Below are 18618 nucleotides of genomic sequence, written 5' to 3'. Positions count from 1 at the left end.
TTCCTGCCTTATTTATGACAGGCATAAATTCATTCATGTTCGTGAGGCATCACCATGTTACAGTGACCAACACAGTCCGAAAGAACAGTGACTAAATTTTACTGAGAAAGAAACTGGAACAAAACAATGTAGGTCAATACTTAAAGCTATAATTGGGGCAAATTTTACATTAAGTAGTTTAGACTAAAAAAATGTTTGCTCGGCATCCTATGTACCATTTACAAGCCTAATTCTGATCCCAGGTTGTTGAAATTGGTGAAAAATAACAAATTTATTGAATCGTTCAGCTGTGGTAATGCTGGCTAGCAGACTCTAAAAAGAAAACTAGAAAAATATGTATTTGGGAAGGAATTATAGAGGAAAACCAAAGTTACTACATGATTAACATACTAGCTATAGCAGAGTCCTGTGTTTTCTACCTGAAGGTATTATCTTACCAGTTTTCAAATATGGGAAGAAGCTTAAGCAATTTCTAAATACATGTATCTGTTACTCAATACTAGGAATATAATTTGCTTGTGAAAGAGAATGTTTGTCCAGAGACTGTGTGGGTAAAACCTACTTGACTTTGGATCTAAGGGTAAAACATTCATGAAATGTGACATCCTTTGTTGTCCCTTTTGATTGAAATACTTTTGATGATACAGGCGAAAAACATATTATACTTTCCTCTTCTTAGTACAAAGCACATTCTAACTAATCATATACTAGACTTTCCCATGTCGTTCCAATAATTATATCCATTTCAGAAGGGCTTTTGATGTGTGACTGAATAATGACATTTTTGTTGGAGGTGCATTGGCCCAGTTTCTAGTAATCAAAAAGCCTTTTCCAATTAATGCTTCTTTTTGTATTACTAAATGAGTTTCAGTAACATTTTCCTGCTCTGTTTCATTAGCATGCAAAGAGAGAGTTAATACAGGATAGTTTGTCTGAGCATGGAGAGCAGGGTATCTGTGCAGTTTCATTTGTGAAATGAATATTATTGGTTAAGAAGACACACAACTTAAAATTTCAACAACTTGTTCTGGAGGAATGAACAGAAATTATATAATCATGATGTTCCTAATTATCATTCTTGATTTGCTCTTGTGAAAGTTATGCATCATGATAGATGTAAGTACTGAGATCTTGCAGAATGGTAAGTATCAGTACCAAACTCAGGAAGGTCTTAATGATCTTGGACAGGAATTTGAAAGAGTAGGCAGGCAAAGAAATGTCTGTATGTTACTAAATTGACTTCACCTAATGATTCTTAGGCTGTGTAGATATGTCCTACAATAGAGTAGAACATGACTGTGTCAGACTGTCAAGCCTGCTTGCCTGTGTTGAATTATTTCTGCTTTCATTGCAAGAATTTGGACTTTGTAGAACTAGTCCATGCTATGGCACTGCGGGAGGCATTTCTGGCTTGGAAACGTGTTTCACACTTCATCAAGGCTCGATCTTGGCATTACTGACTTTGACTCACACAAAGATCTCTTTAAGGCTGATCAAACATGACCAATCCTCATGACCTAATCCTCAGCTTTCCCAATATCAGTTTAGCTCAACTCTCAGCAGGTTCAAGAATATAGGGTAGCATCTCCTAAAAAGGTGTCAGTCAGGTGTTTGGTATCTAACAATACTTGCTGCTTTCTGAATGCAAGTAATAATAGCAAGACTAACCAAATTCTGGAGCCTGGAAACCAGCACACAGTTTTTAGCAGTTAGTTCTGCTTGTGACACATGTGACTGCATAACCCTTCCTAGAGCCAGCTTGTATCCATCCTTTTTTTAGTAAGGTTTTACAATCAAGCCAAGTCAGCATTGCACGCCTGTCTAAGCTAACAAGGAACGAAGTAAGACCCCTCAGAACTTTGCAAAACCAGGAACATGGAGTCAATGTGTGGTGTGTCACTAAAAGTACTGAAGTGTGGATTGCCATGGTCTTAATCCTAGTCAGCTGTGACCAGGCATCAACAAGTAAGTCACTGAGATCGGGAAGTAAGGTCTCCGATAAATATAAAGGAACTGATGATAGGTTGGCTCCTACATGATTTCTCTGCACATGATCTGCGAGGCTAAACTCAAGCTGTAGGTAGTATACATCTGGAAGGTTTCAGTTGTCCCAGCAGAGGTATAGTGTCCTTTGGGCTACCGTAAGGATATTTTCCCTGGCCTCAAGACCAAGGTCTCCCACTGAGTTCTGAATCATGTCACAGAATCACAGGATCACAGATTCACAGAATGTTAGAGGTTGGAAGGGACCTCGAAAGATCATCTAGTCCAACCCCCCTGTCAAAGCAAGATCACCTAGAGCAGGTCACACAGGAACGTGTCCAGGTGGGTTTTGCATGACTACAGAGAAGGAGACTCCACAACCTCCCTGGGCAGCCTGTTCCAGGGCTCTGTCACCCTCAAGAGTGAAAAAGTTTTTCCTAATGTTTTTGTGGAACCTCCTGTGCTCTAGCTTGCACCCATTGCCCTTTGTCCCGTCATTGGACATCACTGAGAAGAGCCTGGCTCTGCCCTCCTGACACTCCCCCTTGACATATTTATAAACATTAATGAGGTCACCCCTCAGTCTCCTCTTCTCCAAGCTAAAGAGACCCAGCTCCTTCAGCCTTTCCTCATAAGGGAGATGTCCCACTGCCTTAATCATGTTTGTGGCTCTGCGCTGGACTCTCTCAAGCAGTTCCCTGTCCTTTTTGAACTGAGGGGCCCAGGACTGGACACAATATTCCAATGCAGCTTCACTAGGGCAGAGCAGAGGGAGAGGAGATCCTCTCTCAACCTACTAGCCACAGCCTTTCTAATACACCTCGGGCTGCCATTGGCCGTCTTGGCCACGAGAGCACATTGGTGGCTCATGGTCATCCTGCTGCCCACCAGAACCCCCAGGTCCCTTTCCCCTACGCTGCCCTCCGACAGGTCAGTCCACAACCTATACTGGCACATGGGGTTATCCTTTCCCAGATGCAAGACCCTACACTTGTCCTTGTATTTCATAAAATTCCCCGCCCAACTCTCCAGCCTGTCTAGGTCTCACTGAATGACAGCACAGCCTTCTGGTGTGTCAGCCATTCCTCCCAGTTTTGTGTCTGCCATCCTCATACAGGTAAGGCATCTCAAAAAGGTCCAGGAACCTACATTAACTCTACTGCTAATCCATGCAGGTGTTGGGACCTAGGTAGTGGTCCTGCCATACTGCACTGGGAATCACTTGCTAGACTCCATTGAGTAGATTGACTTGGAGTGGAATCGTGTTAGCTCTGTATATCAATAGTGCCATGTGAGACTTCCCAGGCTATTGAGGACATCTGCATGGAAATGCAGATTTGACCTAGGCCTGTGTCATTCTGGAGTGACAACCAGATGCATGCATTCAGGCAGCTGAGTGAGGCTTGAGATCTCTGTTGCCTGTAGTGGGAACTGGGTATCTAGTTCATGTGTAGATAGTGACATATAAGGTGTCTTCAGCTCAGAGTGAGTCCCACCCTAGGAGTGGGACTCATATGCCTGAAGATAGGTATAGGTGCAAATTATCAATTCGACACATTCTGTAGCATGCCAGGTGTCTCTGTGGAGCTGAGAGATGTGACAGGATTTGTGGGAGACTCACAGCTTTCTGAAACTGGATGGAATTCAGGCTAGAATACTCTAAGTCTCTAAAAATGACACCTAATTTTAGGCAAATGAATTCTGTCCCAGATTTCTGTAGAGATTCTGCTTCTGCCACTGGCTTCTTGCAGCTTTATTTCTATGCAGTTTTGTGCTACTTCATTAATCTACGTCCACAGAGCCTGGAGGCTTTAATGCACTATTAACTATGTTTAGCTGGTTTTTTTTAATGGAAATAATATAACTCCATTTCATGCACACTCCAGAGGGTAGACATTGAAGTTGGCTTCTTCTCGCCTGCTTTCATGTGTCTGTAGAACATGTCTTGTCTAAATTGAGTAACAGGTTTTGTCTATCATCAGTAGAGAAAGAGGGACACCTAAAGAGTAGATCACCCTGCATATATCAGACAAAAGTCTTCTTGTTTTCCATAGAGGCAGACTAGATGACTTGCTTAGAAATTAGAGTGAAATAGTTTCATATTGCTACATTTCGTATTTTTTTCATTACAACGAGGGAGTAAACAGCACCTCCTTTTCTGTGTAGAGGAACAACCTGTAGGATTGCCTTCCTCCTTTCTTCACAGTAGAATCAAAACTATGAAAATGCTGGAAAATCTCTTTCTACTGATAGAAATACGGAGGGCCAAGAGTTATGGGGCAAGTACTCCACAGTCCTTGAGGTGCTCTGTGGGTGAGTTGCAGATGAGAGAGGTGAAATCATGTGTTTGAGAGTGTGCATGGTGGTATCTTAACATGTGGAGATGTGTCAGGTCCAACAGAGCAAGAGTGTATGGCACCTTTACGAGGGAAAGTTTGGGCGTGCAGATTTGAGTTGCAGTTTTGTTCCCAGTGGAATTTCAAAATCATATTTGAAGTGTTGGGTGTGTAGCATTTTGGTCATGATGCGTAATGCCTTTTTTTGTTTCATCAGCGTAATGGAGTGTGAAGTAATATAAAGTCTGTGCTTAGGTCAGTTCTCATTTTTAACATGAGACTTTGAAGTGGTTACTGTATTTAGTTTCTTGCTAGCATCAAAATCGATTGTATTCATATAAACAACTGGTAGCACTGCATCACTTTAATTTGAAGTATTGATGTACTATAAATGAGAGTATGTATACTGAATTTTGCAACTGAAAACCTGATTCAGATACATGTACTTAGGTGTTTACAGTGATCCACAGTTTCCAAGATTGTTCTCTTCTGGTTTTGCTAACCACTCTAAAAGGACACGGGTCTAGTCTCCTCTAGAGCTGGTGTGAGATCTGCACAGATGTTTTAGATATCCTATGATTCCTCAAAGGCAGCAGGTTTCCATGTCACGGCAACTGAACTGAGCCTTGATTATTGATCTTACCTTTGGTTGTCCTTCACTTCCAATGGTTTTTCTCCCAGCAGTGAGGATTAAAACTCTGCAAGAACAGTAGAATAATGGAATTCATTATTTTTCCTGGGTAATTAACAATGTCTATGTAAAAAATGATTAATAACTCTCATTGCTTAATGTTCCTAGCGATGCTGGTAACTGGAAATCATTGTGATTCAGAAGCCTGAATGGTGGTGTTTATAAAAACGAAACTGAACAGCAGCTATCAATAATTTAATGTTAAAATTTGCCAACATGCCAACTGCATGGAGTGGAATTATAAGGCTTTCTGTATGTCTTATATTCCAGGGAGGGCTAAAAATGTGTGTGACATTTTGATTAATAAGCTGTCATATATATTCATCACTGTGACTTCATATGGCAAGAATGGAGGTTCATGTCATCACACCACATTTGAACAGATACTAACTGATAAGTCTCAAAATGTGAATGTAAACTGGGAAAGGTTATTAGGTAGGCTTTGTTCTAGTGAATAGATCTCATATTTTTAACCTTTTTATCCATGACCTATAAAAGAGCATTACAATTTCTACTAATATGTAAACGACAGAAAGATGGCTTGTTGATTCATAGAGCAGTCAATATTCTTAGATAAGCTAGGTGCAAAGAAAAAATATGTTTAAGATGGTGAAGGGCTCTGGAGATCTGATAGTTTAGATGAGCATATGCTCACAGTGAAGTGCCATAGCCGCATAAGCAGAAACAGAGTATTAAATTGTCTCTGGTTTTACTGCTGGCAAGACTACCACTGGCATGTATGTCCACTTCTGCTTCTGCAGTTTAAGACAGATGATGACAAATTGGAAGAGAATCAGAGGAGAACAGTGTGAATGGTTAGAGGCCTTGAAGCTGTGCCTGAAGATAATGCAAGGTTCCAGGAACTTAATCTATTTAGCTTTCAAAGGGAACATAAAAAGACTGTTTCAACTGACTCTGTAAGAGCACAGGAAAGAAATTTGGTAGGAAAAGATCTCCTCACAATAACAGTTAAAATTATGTCAAGACAGGTGGTTGAAAACTGATGCTAAATGACAATTAAATAAAACAATTTAAACTGAATCATAGGAATAATTTTTCAAGAGCTGTGATAAATTGTTTTTCACTAGACTTAAAAATCCAGATTGTTTGATTTTGCTATAGTGGTTCAAAGAGCAATAAATTCAAGGGTTTTTCTCTGTCTTGTATCATTTGAGAGATCTGGGCAATTCTTAAGAGTAGACCTTCCTTTATGTATCTGTGACTCTACAGATAAGGTGATATTCCTATAATGAAAACGTACTTTGAAACATATTTAATTCAATGGATTTTAATTTTTGTAGATACTGGAAGTGTGTCTGAACTCAATAATAAAAGTTAATAAAGGTGTCTAGCTAAAAGTGTCTTCGGTGCCTGGAATAGTATCTCATGGAAAACTGAGATGCCGTTTTCCACAACCAACAAGCAGTTTCTAGTTGATATATGGCATTAATATGATACTAAAGAAGAGTTAATTTAGGACTTATAAGATGCTGATGAGTGAGTAAGGCTGAGGCCTCAAATGCTGTGTTTACGTGGTTACTGCGTGACACTGAACATTAGTGCTTGAGAGTAATTGTATTACTAAAATGGAATCTCAGATGCATTAATTACAGTCTTTCTTTTCAACAGGCTCATGCTAAAGTCTGGCATCTCTACAATGACCATTTTCGTCCAACTCAGAAAGGAAAAGTGTCAATTGCCCTTAGCTCCCACTGGATAAAACCTCAACGTATGACCGAAAAAAACATAAAAGAATGTCAAAAATCCCTTGATTTTGTGCTCGGCTGGTTTGCTAAGCCCATATTTATTGATGGTGACTATCCAGAGAGCATGAGAAGCAACCTCTCATCTCTGTTGCCTGAATTCAGTGAAGCTGAGAAGAAGTATATCAAGGGAACAGCAGACTTTTTTGCACTTTCTTTTGGAGCTACCTTGAGTTTCCAGCTCTTGGATTCCCACATGAAATTCCAGCAGTTGGAATCAATAAGCCTGAGGCAGCTTCTTTACTGGATAAGCCGTGAATATAACAACCCCCAAATATTCATTGTGGAGAACAGCTGGTTTGTTTCTGGTAGCACCAAGAGAGATGATGCCAAATATATTTACTATCTCAAAAAGTTCATTATGGAAACTTTAAAAGGTAGGACTGAAGTTGTATTAATATGTGCTTGACAAAATCATAGTGCAAAATAGCCAACAATAGAGACATGTTAAAGAACTCAGCTGAAAAGTAATTTTAGTCTTTAACATTCTTCTTGGCACTTGTGAGATGAGACTCCAAATCCCTTTCCTGGGTTTGTTCTTTTCAGCTCTTGAAAACCCTTAATATCAGTAGATATTGGTGAGCTTGATGAGCATTTGGTGAGCTTGATGCTGCTGTCTTTGAAGTCAGTAGGGAAATTTCTGCTGTCTTTGGTGGAAGGAAGTGGGAAAAATGTGAACTATACTCTCAGGGGACTTAAGGAAATTTACTGTGTTATTTGCTAATAGTTGTTTTCCATATCTTAGATGTATGAACGTGTATATACAAAATGCAAAAATATGTATGTGGGAGGGTAAATGCTATGCAATAAAAGTTCCTCTGAAGAAAACATAAAGCTGAAAGAATACATTTTAAAATGAAAAATCAAAACATTTTCTCTGCATTGTTGCCCTTGCCCAAATTTTACAAAGGTACAGCTCTAGACATCAATCACAATAATCTGTTTGGTATTAATGATCTTTTTTTTAATCTTTTTTTTTCCCCCAAATGTAATTTAGGGTTGAATAGAGTACATAAAGCAATAATATAAAATAGTTAAATATTAGTTAGAGCTTCTAATTGGTTGGAGAGATCTTCTCACATGGGTGGGTTTCCAACCACTTACTCTAGGGCCGTACTCACTTCCCTGCTCTGTCTCTGGTGCAACAAGTAAATTTATTGTTCCTTGTAAAGTGGAGCACGTTGACCAGGAGAGTATGCAAGCTCTTTTGTGTCACTTTAACCAGCCTGGGAGTTAGGTTGTTATCTGGGGAGTTCACAGGTCTGAATTCAAAGAGTCTTAAAGAGAATGGGCACAGCCAGACCCCTGACAGGTCAGGACTGACTTACTCTCAGGTATGTCCAGGGGCAAAACACAGATCCCTGGGCACCTCCCACATGGAAACAGGGGCTTCACACCCCTCACCTTCATACCACAGGGGCTAGGCAGCATCTGAGCAGAGGGTTTTAAGGATCTGCATTTGATGCTTATGGATCTGCCTTGTTTACTTGGCCTATTTCTTTACTAGTGAGCTAAGCAGAGCGTGAGCTGAACTGCTGCTTCATTTTTAACCCAGTTCTGGCAGAGTTCTGGCCTGTGGAGTAGCACGCTTCTAGGCGTGCTGTGGGGGTTATTCAGGTCAGGAGTTATTTCCAGTAGGTAATATGGACAAGGCCACTCAGTTTCAGAAGCAAGGACAGTTTAGGTTTCAGTCAGCCTGGCTTGCAAACCAACAGATATAAGAAAGAGGAGAGATAGACAAAGGGGAAAAAAAAAGACAGTAATTTTCATTGTGTCTTTTCAGTAACATGCAATCCATGTAGGATACTCTGTTTGAGACTTCCAAACATTTTGGAACTTCCAAAAAATTTTTCAGGTTGCTTCTTTCATAGGCGATGCTTAAAAGTTAACACATTTTAAAAGAAGGATTCAAGGAGGAATTTTATGAGGTGCTCAGGAAGTGTGGGAGTGCTGTGGTGATGACTTACAGAAGGGATGAGATGCTATTCAAGAAGAAATTTTCACAGAGACCAGTTCACAAAGTGGACTTGTATTGGCTTTTACTCTGCTGGTATGGCATCATTGATGCATGTAGAAGTTAGAAAAATACTGGCATTTGCCATACATAAAAGAATGATGCCTTTAGGAGGAGAAACCTTCCATTTCCTTAGACATTTTCTCATGACCTCTGATAGATACTGGGCCAAATTCATTGCTTATTTAACTGCAGTTTATTTAATTGATCCAAACAGGGTTACAATCAAGAATCTATGTGGTCCTTCATAACTGGTTGTAGTGAGGTACATTAATAAACCCAGGAAATTAATATCTTGATATTCTGGTTGCCTGAAATAATGCTTTCAGTGTTACTAGGCTGGAAAATATTCTGTTTGACTGAAAAGAGCCCAGTTTGGCTTGACAGAAGATGGTGAGTAATAAAGATAAACTCTGGTGGCTACAGAGCCAAACTGGAGTTCAAAAGAATGTCTAAGAATGTGCTTAAATGCATTGCTGAATTAGGGTGGGTCTAATTATGTAATTAAAATAAGCACACTCCTTTGTGCTTTCCTGAAGCTGAGCCTTGCCCAGAAATATTTTCCTGAATCTCAGTGTTTAATGCAGCTAGGAATGAGTATCATCTGAAATCTTAAAAAAACCCTCTTTAATGCTGGCAATACTAACAGATGCCAGTAGACCCTGATAGTAACCTTCGAAGTTTGTGGTGATTCTTAGAAGTCAAACAGTTAACCTAGAATATATATGTATTTTTAGAAACCCTTAAATATTTAATCTTGAAAATGCTGTGCCACAGAAGATGTGAAGAGATGAAATCATCAAATAAAGAGGGTCTTCCTGCATTGTCACTTCTACTTAAAATCTGTGCCGATAGAAAGAAAACACCAAAATGGTTATCAGGGTTTTCTCAACATATATTTATAGTGGAGGGGAAAAAACCAAAAAAGTGTAACTTTGGTTTGCATACAAGGCACTGCTGCATTGATGGCACTTCAGCTACCCTGCGGAGAGGTGCAGCACGTGCTTAGCAGAGTGCGGTGCAGTTACCGGCTGCTTCGGTGGCTACAAATGGTTCAAGCATAGCATGTTCCCCTCAGAGGCTGAGGTTTGGCACGCCTAACGAGCAGCACTGCTCAAACAACTGCTGCACTGCTGCTCTTTCTAAATCTGGCTTGTTTAAAGCCAAGCCAGGTACTACCTTGCCTAGTGCACCCATGACCTGGCAGCTCCCAGAGCATAGTTGAGATATCTTCCCTGAGCGGGCTTTGAGGCAGGCCCCGAGATATTTATCTGACCTATAGCCTTGTTCTTACACATGAATACCGCAAACATGGCCAGTATAGTGTAATCTACAGAGAAGTGAGCACTGTGATAAGTTTGGTTTTGTTCTTTCCTCAGCCATCCGGTACGATGGAGTTAATGTGTTTGGCTACACAGTCTGGTCCCTCCTGGATGGCTTTGAATGGCATAGGGGATACAGTATTCGACGCGGATTGTTTTATGTTGATTTTCAAAGCCATGACAAGAAGTTGGTGCCCAAATCTTCTGTCTTGTTCTATCAAAAGCTGATAGAAAAAAACGGCTTCCCACCCTTGCCTGAAAACCAGCCCATAGAAGGTATTTTTCCCTGCAATTTTGCTTGGGGAATTGTGGACAACTACATTCAGGTGAGTCCAACGATAAGTCCAGCCAAAGCAATGCACAAGCTTACAGCAAAAAATTTGCTGAATAGAGTGTCTTTGCTGTTACGTATTACCACAGTGCTCCAAGGAGATGGGCACAAGGCTTTTGTGCCAAACACTGTCTTTCAGCCTTCACTAGACGTTCTGTGTGTGATCAAGGAGATCCAGTCAGATCGAGATATGATGAACAACATCTTAAGAAAATATACAGAAGTTGAGAGCGGTCAGATGCTCATCTTCCTTGTACATATTATGTGATCAATTACTGGGAGTCAGTTCTTTTCAAATAGAGGTTGATTAGAACTGCTAAAGTGTATTCGAAATGTCCAAGTCTATGTAATGGGAAATATGACCACTCTTCCACATCCATAACTTTAATGATTATATATTTGTTTGCTGTGAATATTTATTTTAGAAAACTTCCTAAAAGCTCTTAAAACTCCACTGGCTTTTGCCTACATCTTATGCATAGATATGCTGGTAACATTTTTAGAGGGCTTTTGCAAAAAAGAAAAGAAAAACAATATCAGATTTACATGAGATTTCAGTATTCCTACTTTGTCGTTTTATGTAGTACTGTATCTGATGGAGGCCTGCAGTGCCCCTGTATAGCACCTAAATATGATATCTTAGAAGAATCTTTCAAATTTTAAGACTTCATAGCATGAGTAAAAATTGTAGCTTAGTTACAGTCTGCTTTACAGTTTGACTCTAATTCTCCAATGCTGTTTTGGCTTGCAGGGCTCCTCTAACCACAGTAAAGAAGTGTAGTTAAATTCACTGCTGAAGCTTGATCCAAGAATAGAATTTTTAGTGTATATTTTCCACAAAGACAGAATCTTTCTTAAGGCTAGAGTATAGGGGGCTTGTGTTTTTTTTTTTCTCACTCCAAAAGTAAGATCTGACTTTGTTCTCTTAAAATTGCAGCCTACTTACTTGGTGCACCAATTTCCAAGAAAATTTAACAGTCATTATCCTCCTAGCTCCCAGATAGATTAGGGATTTGAAATGGAATTGCTGCCTTTGGGATCGATAACAGCTATAGTCAGTCAGCCTAAGTCAGTTTAAAAAATCTCTCCTATGCCCAAAACCTTCAAAGCTGAATATTTTCATTTCAAAAGGCCATTTAAACTTTTTGTGCTGTAAGGCTTAGGTAGTGTGATTTGTAGATGCATCACAGTGGAAAAACTCTTTTGACAGCATTCCCACAGTATTAGTGGCAATGCATGCTTTAGTAATCTACAAGGGACAATTCTCCAGAAAAGCAATTTCCCTCAGACATGCTGTTTTTTATTATTTTCTTCTATAAGCACAGTACTGACCTCTCCGGAGGAAACAGCAACTGATTTTCAGCAGCTTCTTTATACAGTCCGCAGAGCCTCAGCTACATGTTGAATGCTGGTTTTAGGCTGACACCTGCTTTTCAAACCAAGGGCAGGACAAGGAGATCTGAGCTTGGGAAACCGTGCACCAAATTAAAAAAAAAAAAAGAAAAAAGCACAAGTCAATACATGTGGTTTGGATAATTCTGGCAAGAATTACCCTAAAGTATGAAGGTGGAGATTTTACACAGCACATTATTTTAAGTAATTCACTTCTCCATTTTCTAATCCTTGCTGTGATTGTGAAATTCATTAAAAAGTGAAAGTGTAATTCTGTGGCACTCTGAAGGGCTCATCGGCTATTGTGTCAGTACATCATAGAGGCAGTTCTGATATCTGGAGCTTTAAAAACTTATGGGATATGCATTTATTGTTGGAATGATATATAGTGGGTTTGCTCAGAGGCCTGAAAAAAAAATTGATTCAGACATCAACAGCCTGTTGAAATAACTTTTGAAATGAGTTCAGCATGAGTTAAATAAAAAAGGATGTCTTTAGCAAGAAGGAAACATTTCGCTTGTCAACTGAATTCGTGCTAAAAATCAAGTGCAGAGCATTACTCATCTTTCATCATAGTCAGGAAGAGAACTGAACACAGAAATGATGTTGCATTCATTATTTCTTTTACTGCCTTCAGGGAGTGGTCTTGAAACTGAATCTACTGGGTAATTTACAACAGACAGTGTCTCTGTGGGCCCTTCTTAATCTTGAAAGGAAAACATTTTAAAAATTACCGTAGTCTTCGCTGAAGATCTGCTTCTCTGGAGATCTGTTGCAAGTTTAGTGCCTTATGCCTGATCAGTCCCTTGTTTCCCATATAGACTGGAGCAACCCTGGGAAGATATAAACATGGTGACCATTAGCATAAGCTTCTGTGGAAAAAGAAGGATGGATACAATACATAGATGTGGCACTTTTCTGATGTCGCATGTTAACAGAAAATTAATTAATTCATATAAGCCAGAGATGTTATCATATCAGAGATGCGAGAGAGGTACTAAGTGCAAAGTTTTGATGCAATATATTCTTTCACTATCTTGTGCCTGATGGTTATGATGTTCCCACCTACCTAGAACAAACAGCTTGAATCTGGTGTGCTTCTTATTCTACCCAGGTAGACACGACACCCGCCCAGTTTCTTGACTCTAATGTTTATGTGTGGGATGTTCACCAGACGAAGAAGCTTATTAAAGTGGATGGAGTTTTCACGCTGAAACGCAAGCGTCACTGTGTTGATTTTGCTGCTATCAGGCTCCAGATCTCTCTTCTGCAAGAAATGCATGTCACACACTTCCATTTTTCACTGAAATGGTCTTTAATCCTTCCTTTGGGTAACCTTTCTCTAATCAACCACACACTTGTACATTATTATCAGTGTTTTGCTAGTGAACTTCTCAGAGTTAACATAACCCCTGTTGTTGCTTTGTGGCAACCTATGGCTGAGAATCAAGAACTTCCAGCTTCTCTTGCCAAATATGGAGCTTGGGAAAACCCAGAAACCATTCAGGCTTTTGTTGACTATGCCAAATTCTGCTTTACAAGTCTTGGGGACCACGTCAAATTTTGGATCACAATGAATGAGCCGCCTGTGAAAAACTTGACATACACAGCAGGACATAACCTGTTGAAAGCCCATGCAAAAGTATGGCATCTTTATGACGAAGAATTCAGGAGATCTCAGAAGGGCAAAATATCTATAGCTCTGCAAGCCGACTGGGTTGAACCAGCTTGTCCCTTTTCCAGGAATGACCATGAAGTTGCTGACAGAATTTTAGAATTTGACATTGGCTGGCTTGCAGAGCCCATCTTTGGGAATGGTGACTACCCACAGGTGATGAGAGCATGGCTTCGCCGAAGAAACAGTGTTGACCTGTATAATTTCCACTTGCCTTATTTCTCAGAAGATGAAAAGAAGTTAATCCAGGGCTCATTTGATTTTTTTGCCCTGAGTCACTACACTACTACGCTTGTGGGTTGGGAGAAAGAAGATGCACTGAAATATGACCACTACCTTGAAGTTCAAATGATCAATGATATCACATGGCTGCACTCCCCGAGCAGAGCTGCAGTAGTGCCCTGGGGACTGCGGAAATTGCTCAGATGGATTAAATCAAAGTATGGCAATGTCCCGGTTTACGTTATGGCCAATGGGATTGACGATGACCAGAATATGGTGCACGATAAGCTCAGAGTGTATTACATACAGAATTACATCAATGAAGCTTTAAAAGGTAAGGATGGTTTATACGTCACAAATCCCAGTATTAGTATACAGTGTGATGGAGTATGTCTAACTTTAAGAAAAAGGAATCCTATGTAGAATATACTCTAAATGAGATCTTATTACAGCATAACAGATAGCTTTTCCTTTGATTTGCGATTGACTGGTGATACTAAACATGAGGAAGACTGACCTTTCATATATTCTGCATAAGACAGCAGAAGAAGGGGGTTTTTTTGTGGATTCAAGAAATTTAAGTAGATGCGATGTGAGTAGCTCCACATGTATTCAGTCAGATTTTCTTCTTACTGCACTTCTACTCTGTTGTTTTGCTTTGTTGCTTTTCCCCACTGATGTGCCTCAGGGCTGCTTAAGAGTTCTGTTCCTCAGCTGTCTCTGTATCTTATCCAACAGTGATCTTATCCAACAGTGATTTTCATAATAATTCAGCTATCTACCTCATTATGCCATTTCCTGGACTCTTTCCTGCTATTCAGAACCCAAAGCAGTCTTTTTCTCCTTCTCAAATATTCATAAATTATAAGGCAAAGAGGAGGCATTTTGAGTCATCCTGTCATGCAACACATGCTGGGGCTTTTTAGAAAAACACAAGATGAGACAATTTTTACTGATGGAAGAATCTTCTACACCTTACTGTAAGCTATTGCAGTGGGTACTTATTTACTGTTTTCATATGTAAGTATCTAAGTATGTGCATAGATATATAGAAATCTTACTTGCATGGGGACATTGTCTAGAAGTGGGCCTTGTAGAGTTAGGTAACAGTTGGACTTGATGATGTTAAAGGTCTTTCCCAACCATAATGATTCTATGGTTCTACTTCTAGTATACATTTCTTCAACTTTCAGCTTTAAGCCATTTTGTTGTGCATTTCTATGTATTTTACCTGTGTAGGTATTCACAGAACGAAAACAAGCTCTCTCTCATTTATCTCTTTGATAAATAACACCAGCAAAGCTCTTTGTGTCCCTTACTGTAAAATATCATTTAGAACCTTTCAATTATTAAACTTTTTCCTGTTTGTCAGCGTTCCTCTGGAGAGGTGTAAACCCTGACCTGGACACTGTTCCTACCACAGCCACACCCATATCTCAGGCAGGTATAACATAACTTCTGACCCTCTTACTCCTCTTTTGTACATCTAAGCAGCCCATTAGCCCCTTTGGCCATGGCAGCAGGTTGGTTACACAAACTCTGTGGTTATCTACTGAGGTTTCAAACTTGGTTACAGATTCCAGCCCCTCAGGTAGAACTCCCTCTGCCGAAGTATGTTTTGCTTGCTCTTTGACATCCTCCTCACATTTGATCATGTTCAAATGTCAGTGGATTGCTTGTGCAAAGCTTCCTACGCTAGAGAATTTATCTCCCTAATCTTTGTGTTATTTGCAAACTTTGTGAGAAGTAGTTTTAGATCTCTTTCAGGTCGCTGGTATATTTAAGATCACTAAATACCCTGGTGCTAAAAGACAATCTTTGAGACTGTGGTAGAAATATACCTGCTGTGACACTTACTTACCTGCAATTACTTTTCTAGCCCCACTAGTTCTATTTGAGACCCGTTGAAATCTGTTTATTATGGGCTCCTTTTGACCTTGTAACATTCTATTTTCTTGATCCAAATGCCATTTAATATCAAGTCAGTTGCTGCGTTAAGTTCTAAGTATATTAGATCAAACATCATTACTTTTATTGATCTGCTGATCTCATAAAAAAGATGTCAAGTTATTTTGACAAGATTTATTTTTCATGAAGCTAAGCTGTTTGGCATTAATCATATATATCTCCTGTAATTTTTATTTATCAAGCCTCATATAATCTATTACACTCTTTTGCTAGGTAGTGAAGAATGGCTGGCAGTTCTGTCCACTCTCTTAAGTATTGGCTTTAACTTCCTCCTTTTTAATTTCCACTTTTTTCACAGATTACTGAGTGTCAAGTGCCCAAAAGTTCCTTCTCCAGCATTTTGAAGTCCTGGCTGCATGTTCTCTGCATTTGCTGTTAAAAAACATATCTTGGATAAATTTGAGCTTATTTTCACTCTATTTTTTCTGTATTGCTTCTCTCCTTCCTACAGCTTCAGACTGTACCAGTTCTTGGTGCTTCTGTTTTCGAAGCATGTATGGATATGGTCTTTTCTCCCCATTCCTGTTAGCTGGAACAGCTGCAGATTCCCCCTGTTTTTACAGAACTTTGTCATTCCTACTGATCTGGTACCAGAAGGAACCTTTTTTTCTCTTTTCTTCTGTCCAGCCTGGAAATAGCTCTGATTTTTTTAGCTTAACCATCACATGTAAGCTATATTTTCCTATCTTTCCATCTTCTTCATCTTGGATGAACGCGTCCCTGCAAATTAGCCATAGTCCTTGCCCTAAAGCTCACTTGCCCATTTCTGGCATCATACACCTTAGTGTTTGGTCCATCAGTAATACCAGCTTTCCAGCTTTTTCATTCTCTTGTCTTGTCCCACTCTGGTATTCTGACTTTGTCCATCTTGTCCTTACACAGGGAGCAAGTTCTTAATTTTGGCATCATGACTGATGCAGGTTTCTCCAAAACTTGTGGGTTTTTTCTGCAAGACTCTGTGCAGTAACTGAGATGAACTGCAAATCTTGTGTCCTTACCTCCATGTCATGTGGGAGAAGAGCGAGAGGGGATTTAGTACACGTGTGCTCTTGCCTTAAAAGTTCCTATTCTGCCTTCCCAGCTGGTTTCAGGGACTGCATGTGGCAGAATTTGTGAGTATAATGTTTCTCACCTGCATTGTTCCAGGGAGGCAGCAGGTTTGTGCAGATAAATGATTCCAGATTTACAGTACGGGACCCTTTGAACTGAGGCTGTATTTTTAAGTGCTTTGTACACTATGTAAGTACATCTTTGGCAATTGAAAACAAAGATCAGCAGTAACCATTTATGTGACACTGTTAAATCCACATGCAGTTTTACAAACACAGACTAATTATCCTGGGTAGCAGCTCTGTGAAAGGGCAGGTGAATGTTATTTCTTTTTACAGATGAAGAGTAGGTTAGGGGTGCTAAACGTCTTGCATGTGGCTGCAGAAAGAATTCTCTCCAGAGGCATATGAAAACTCAGCAATTGTTAGCTTTTAGTCCTGTGTTCATCTGCTAGAAGATGTTGCTTTAATTTGTTAAAAATAGTGATTTTGAGACATAAAGTATTATGGTTTGCTTTTACTACCGTGGACTGATTGTTTTTGTCAAGCGGGACTGATGGCTCAAGGTTAATGCTGCAGCTGCTGGACCTCTTCCAGTAGCCAAGTTAGCGGTATGGATTGTGGACATGTTCTCAATAAAGACTAATACAGGTCGTCTTGTGTCAGAAACTCAAGTCAATAACAAAAGAGGACTGTGATTTGCATAACCTTTCCACCTCCACTAGTGGTATCCCAGTACATGACCTTGGCACGGGAATGTCTCTTTGTGGTGTGACTGTACCTTTGCTAGCGAGACGTGCAGCCTGATGTCCTCTGCAACTTGGCTGTTGCTCTGCAAGGGAGAAGGGACAATCAGAGAACTAAGTTGCAGAAGTCCAGGTGCAGGAAAACCAAACCCTGTACTCTTTCATAGACAAAAAAGAGAGCCATCTTTTCACGATAGGCTCCATGCTGATCCTTAAACACAGTGATGCACTCGCAGCTGTGTTTACCAAGCACAAGAGAATAAATTGCAGAATAGTCGCAGATCACTGTCTGGCAATGTCTGACAGATCCTTTTTATGAGAAACACTTCATGGATGTGCGTGTACCTTCCCTTATTTTGAGGAAGAGAAGTGAGATTTGTGTTTAGCATCCCTCTGCCCCGACTTTATGTACAGGCATATTGTACTGCTCTTGAATGCTCAAGTGACATTATTCATTTCTTCAACCCTTTGTTCTCTTTTGCAGCTTACACCTTGGATAATGTTAACCTGCAAGGATATTTTGTCTATTCTTTTAATGACAAGACTGCTCCTAAATATGGTCTTTACAGTTACATTGCAAATCAATATGAACCAAAGCCGTCTATGAAACATTATAGAGAAATAATTGACAGTAACGGTTTTCCTGGTCCTGAAACTACTGAGTTGCTGTGCCCAGAAGAGATTGCCTCATGTCCTGAATGCCACCTCTTCCAAACCAGAAAATCCTTATTAGCCTTTATCGCTTTCGTATTTGTTGCTTTTATTGCTACTATATTCTTAATTACTTACTACTCCAAGAGGATAGAAAAAAGGTATAAATAGAGCTGCCCCTTTGAATGGGGCACTGCCCTTTCTCTTGCATCCATTTTGTCTTGCATTGGGAAATCTAAAATAAGGGTGCACAATGTTGTGATTGCTTCAGCACTGGGAAGGCATTTACATTGCCTGATACTGCAGGACACTAACACTGAGAAGAGATTGCTAACATAAGGCTTCCAGAAATTGTTTTCTCTGGTTTAGTACATTTGGTTTATGATCAGTCGTTAATTCCTGTGGTTGGAGTTACCTCAGAACTTTCCCTGGCACCTTTTGTTGAGCAGATGCTTTCCCCTCCCTGGTTTTGCCT

General features: G+C 39.9%; 1 protein-coding gene across 1 annotated transcript; it reads left to right on the top strand.

Moving 5' to 3' along the window:
• Positions 1–6639: 6639 nt before the first annotated feature.
• KL (klotho) lies at positions 6640–18314 on the top strand (the record flags this gene model as incomplete). The annotated part of the gene is made up of 4 exons (XM_009878823.1): positions 6640–7150; positions 10167–10435; positions 12947–14063; positions 17977–18314. Coding segments are annotated over 4 exons (2235 nt in total), but the record flags the coding sequence as incomplete, so codon positions are not given.
• Positions 18315–18618: the final 304 nt, after the last annotated feature.

Source organism: Apaloderma vittatum, unplaced genomic scaffold, assembly GCF_000703405.1.
Source record: "Apaloderma vittatum isolate BGI_N311 unplaced genomic scaffold, ASM70340v1 scaffold3151, whole genome shotgun sequence".
NCBI lineage: Eukaryota > Metazoa > Chordata > Aves > Trogoniformes > Trogonidae > Apaloderma > Apaloderma vittatum.
The sequence above is the reverse complement of the archived record's forward strand: the minus strand, read 5'-3'. Positions and strand labels throughout refer to the sequence as shown.